The following is a 3,536-nucleotide window of genomic DNA, read 5'->3' on the forward strand; positions in this document are numbered from 1 at the left end:
AGTGCCTGTTTTTCAGAAGCTCACAGTGTACTGAGGTTAGAATGCTACAAGAGGGAGACTGTTACATAAGAGGTTGTTGGATGAGTTTCTGGTCTGTGTAATCTGAGAGTTGAATACTGACTATTCAAATAACACAAGGCAAACTCTAGTTGGGCATGGTCTTGTGGGCATCAGGGAGGTTTAAAAAGGAAAACATTTCAGTCACTTTAAATTATGCAATTGGGCTGGATGGGCAGGATTTGGAGGTGGGTCTCATGCTCTGGGGGAGGGGCTAGTGCACTCTCTGGAAGCAGCTTGGAAACCTCACTGGCCCCAGAGCTGCTGTCCTTCCAAGATGTGGGTCTGTGCTCTGGCCTTCTCCTTTTTCACCACTTTCACAGTTTGGGGTGAGTCCTTCCTGTCTGTACTTAGATTTTGACAGCTAAATCTGACTGTTCTGCATGTTTTAACTGCTGACAGGTCAGCTTCAGGCCTCCAGTGCAAAAGAGCAATAAAATACCCTCATGCCTTTATGTATGAGGAATTAAGGAGCTCAATTTATTTTCCTTTTCATTATTATTCCAGATTTGACCCAATCATGGAGGGCTATTAGCAGGATTAAGGCATCAATTTAAGAATCATAGTTATATGCTTCCACACTGTGTGTTTTGGGGAAATGAATTTAATTTAGTTGTGTGTAAATTACCTTATATCTAAAATAGAGATAGAGTCAGCTGTGGTGACGCATGCTTATAATTCTGGCACTTGTGTGGCTCAGGCAGGAGAAGCACTGTGAGTTTGAGGCCAGCCTGAGCTTCACAGAGAGTTCGAGAGCAACAAATTATACAATGAGACCTGGTCTCAAAAACCTAACTAACTAAATGAACAAATAAAGACATATAAGTTACTAAAAGATTGTCAATAGTGCAGCCTTCATTGGGCTGTGATGAAAGTAAAATGATGTCACTGTGTAAAGTGCTCATGACATGTGATGCCTGGTCTAGAGGAAGTATAGGAAAGGGAAGAGTAAAAGGATTAGTTTTAAATGGAGTGTATTGATAGGAAACTTGGGTTATAGCAAAATCAGGACAGGATCCCATGTTTCTTGGAAATGTAGTTTATTACGGGAGGGAGCACATGGGGAAGCGCCCTGTTCGATAAGGAGGGAGAAGAAAGGAGGTTGTGTGTGGGGGCAAGTATCTCTACTGTGGTTTCCACTGGCAGCAAGAGAGGAGGCAGAGGAAGCTGGCTTAGGCTTGGCTAGTTAGACTTGTTTTTTGAGATTTAACGACATAGAGTCTTTCTAGCTGTCTAAGGCTGATTCTGAGTGATTCAAGTAGGTGCATAGTGGGCATAGTGTGAAACAGTAATAAGAGTTGTTTGGGGTGTGGGCACTGGATGGGTTGGACTCTGGGGGTAGAAGTTTTTCTAGTCAGCTGAACCTTGCAGATCAAAACACCCGATGCACAAAGAAAGATGGTTAATATTACCATTGACTCAGTGAACCATCTTTGAGGTGTGTAAAACAACCGGCATGAGCATCTTGCACATAGCCACTGCTCAGCGCATGCGCACTGCATGTACCCTAAGTGGTGACTGTGCTGTTATTCCATCCCTGCTTGAGCCACCCACACCATTCACATTATCAGTCTGGATGGAAAGTCATCACTGAACTCATGTAGGCTATGCTTAGACCTTTCTTTTGAGGCTCTGTCTCCCTTACTTTCTGAAGGGAAAGTAAGCCCCTGCCAGCCCCTCTTTCTCTTCTGTCTGGGCTGCCCTGGTGCTGTGCCCTTCTCCTGCCCCTCTCTAGTGGGTGTGCTCAGCCTCAGCTTAAGTTGATCTCTGTGCTTTACTGTCAGCTGATTCTCTTTCCTCACACGGGACTACAGTGTGGTCACACACACCCATGCTGTGGGCACTCACTTGCAGCTGGATGCCCGTACCTGTCCCTCACCAACCACTTCTAGACTTCTATTGGCCTTGCCAACTAACATTTTCTTCCGAGAATCCTGCCTTCCCCACAGAACCTGAGAAACATGGTGCCAGCATCGCATACTTATTCTTCAGTCTCCTGCTTTCCCTTCTACAGACCAACACTTGGACAAGGACCAAGCCCTCTTCCTCAATTCTTCATCTACATCTATTTCTTCATTTATTCAAGAGAAAAACTTTGTTTCCTTATAGTTACAAAAAGGTATCTATACTCATTGCAGAAGGCTTAGAAATCACAAAGAAACACAGCACCCTGGAAATGCTGCCTCCCTAGAACACTGAAGTGTACTTATTTCCAGGAAGTTCATGTCCACGTGATGAATGATGATTAGCAACAAGGACAAAACGAAACCACATGTAAGTTCCTTTTCATAACATGAAACATGGATGCAGATTTTTTAAAAAATTATTTATTTGATACAGGGCCTCGCTATGCAGCTCAGACTCATAACGATCCTCCTGTCTCAGCCTTCCCAGAACTGGGATTACAGGCGTGTGCCACCTTTCGGGGTCAGCACTGAGGGCTTGGGGTTCGGGAGCAAGCATGGCATGTGGTATCAGAGATCAAACCTCATCCTTGCCTTCCCTGGCAGGTGCTTAGACCACCTAGCTCTCTCTTCAGCCCTGGACCTAAATATTTTTTTTTTTTTTTATCCTGACTTTCAAATAGGACATTTTTAGTGTCATTGGCTATCCTTCTTGGCACATAGATGCTCCTTAAGTTACAGTGTGGTTATGTTCTGATAAACTGAGGATCTTAAAGTTAGGAAAACAGAAGTCAAAATAACATTAAATGAAAACATCCTAAATTGCAGATCATTTGTACATGTCTCTCAGAAAGTGCATCTTAGTGTAATTTGTAATAAATAGCAACAACAAAATCTTGTGAAGGTCTACAGTATGGGACTGGAGATTTCAGGGCTGGACATGATGAAGGGCCTAAAGGCAACTTGCCTCAGGAGGTCTGACGGGGAATAAAGCCGGCGGGTAGAACACATGCAGAGGATCAGAGACAGCAATACATAGAGCCTGGCTGGAATAGGGTGAGTGACCAATGAACACCACTAGATGGCGTCCATGGTTAGTCTCAGGTTTTTCTCTTGTAAAATAGGGCTGGTGGATGCAGTCTCCACTCAGGTTGTCTCTGTGCTGTAGAAGAAAAATCAGAGCAGTTCACTTGGGTCCAACAGTGATGAGGAGCCAGGACTCATGAGGAAGCTCAGGAAGATGAGGAAAAATTGTCTATTCCAAAGAATGAAGCAACAGGAACTTGATGCCAAAGTATCTCCCCTCTGAATGGACCTATAAGAGCCATGAAAAGAATATTCCAGAACTTTATGTCATCCTTTTTCTCTTAAATGCTTCGGCTGTTTGTTTGACAACTGAAGAAAAAACAGTTTCTCTGCCAGGCTTATCTTCCACTCTGCATGGACTCCATCTAGTACTGTTGATAAGGCCCTCACCCTACTCTATCCAGGCCTTATATGTTATTGTCTCTGAGTGTCTGTATGTCCTACCTTCTTGCTTTTTCCCCCATTCACCTTTTTTTTTTTTTTTTTAAT

At 43.7% G+C, this 3,536-nt stretch overlaps 1 protein-coding gene across 2 annotated transcripts in view; it reads left to right on the forward strand.

The window, feature by feature from the left end:
- Positions 1-234: 234 nt before the first annotated feature.
- The window catches only part of LOC101584047 (liver carboxylesterase 1-like), a 28,242-nt gene continuing 24,940 nt past the window's right edge, over positions 235-3,536 (forward strand). For both annotated transcript variants that reach the window (XM_023721754.1, XM_023721755.1), the window contains exon 1: positions 235-386. In XM_023721754.1, the coding sequence (XP_023577522.1) occupies positions 335-386 (52 nt within the window). In that variant the 5' untranslated portion in view covers positions 235-334. The remainder of the gene's footprint in view (positions 387-3,536) is intronic.

This window comes from Octodon degus, unplaced genomic scaffold, assembly GCF_000260255.1.
Source record: "Octodon degus isolate 3935 unplaced genomic scaffold, OctDeg1.0 scaffold00085, whole genome shotgun sequence".
Taxonomy (NCBI): domain Eukaryota; kingdom Metazoa; phylum Chordata; class Mammalia; order Rodentia; family Octodontidae; genus Octodon; species Octodon degus.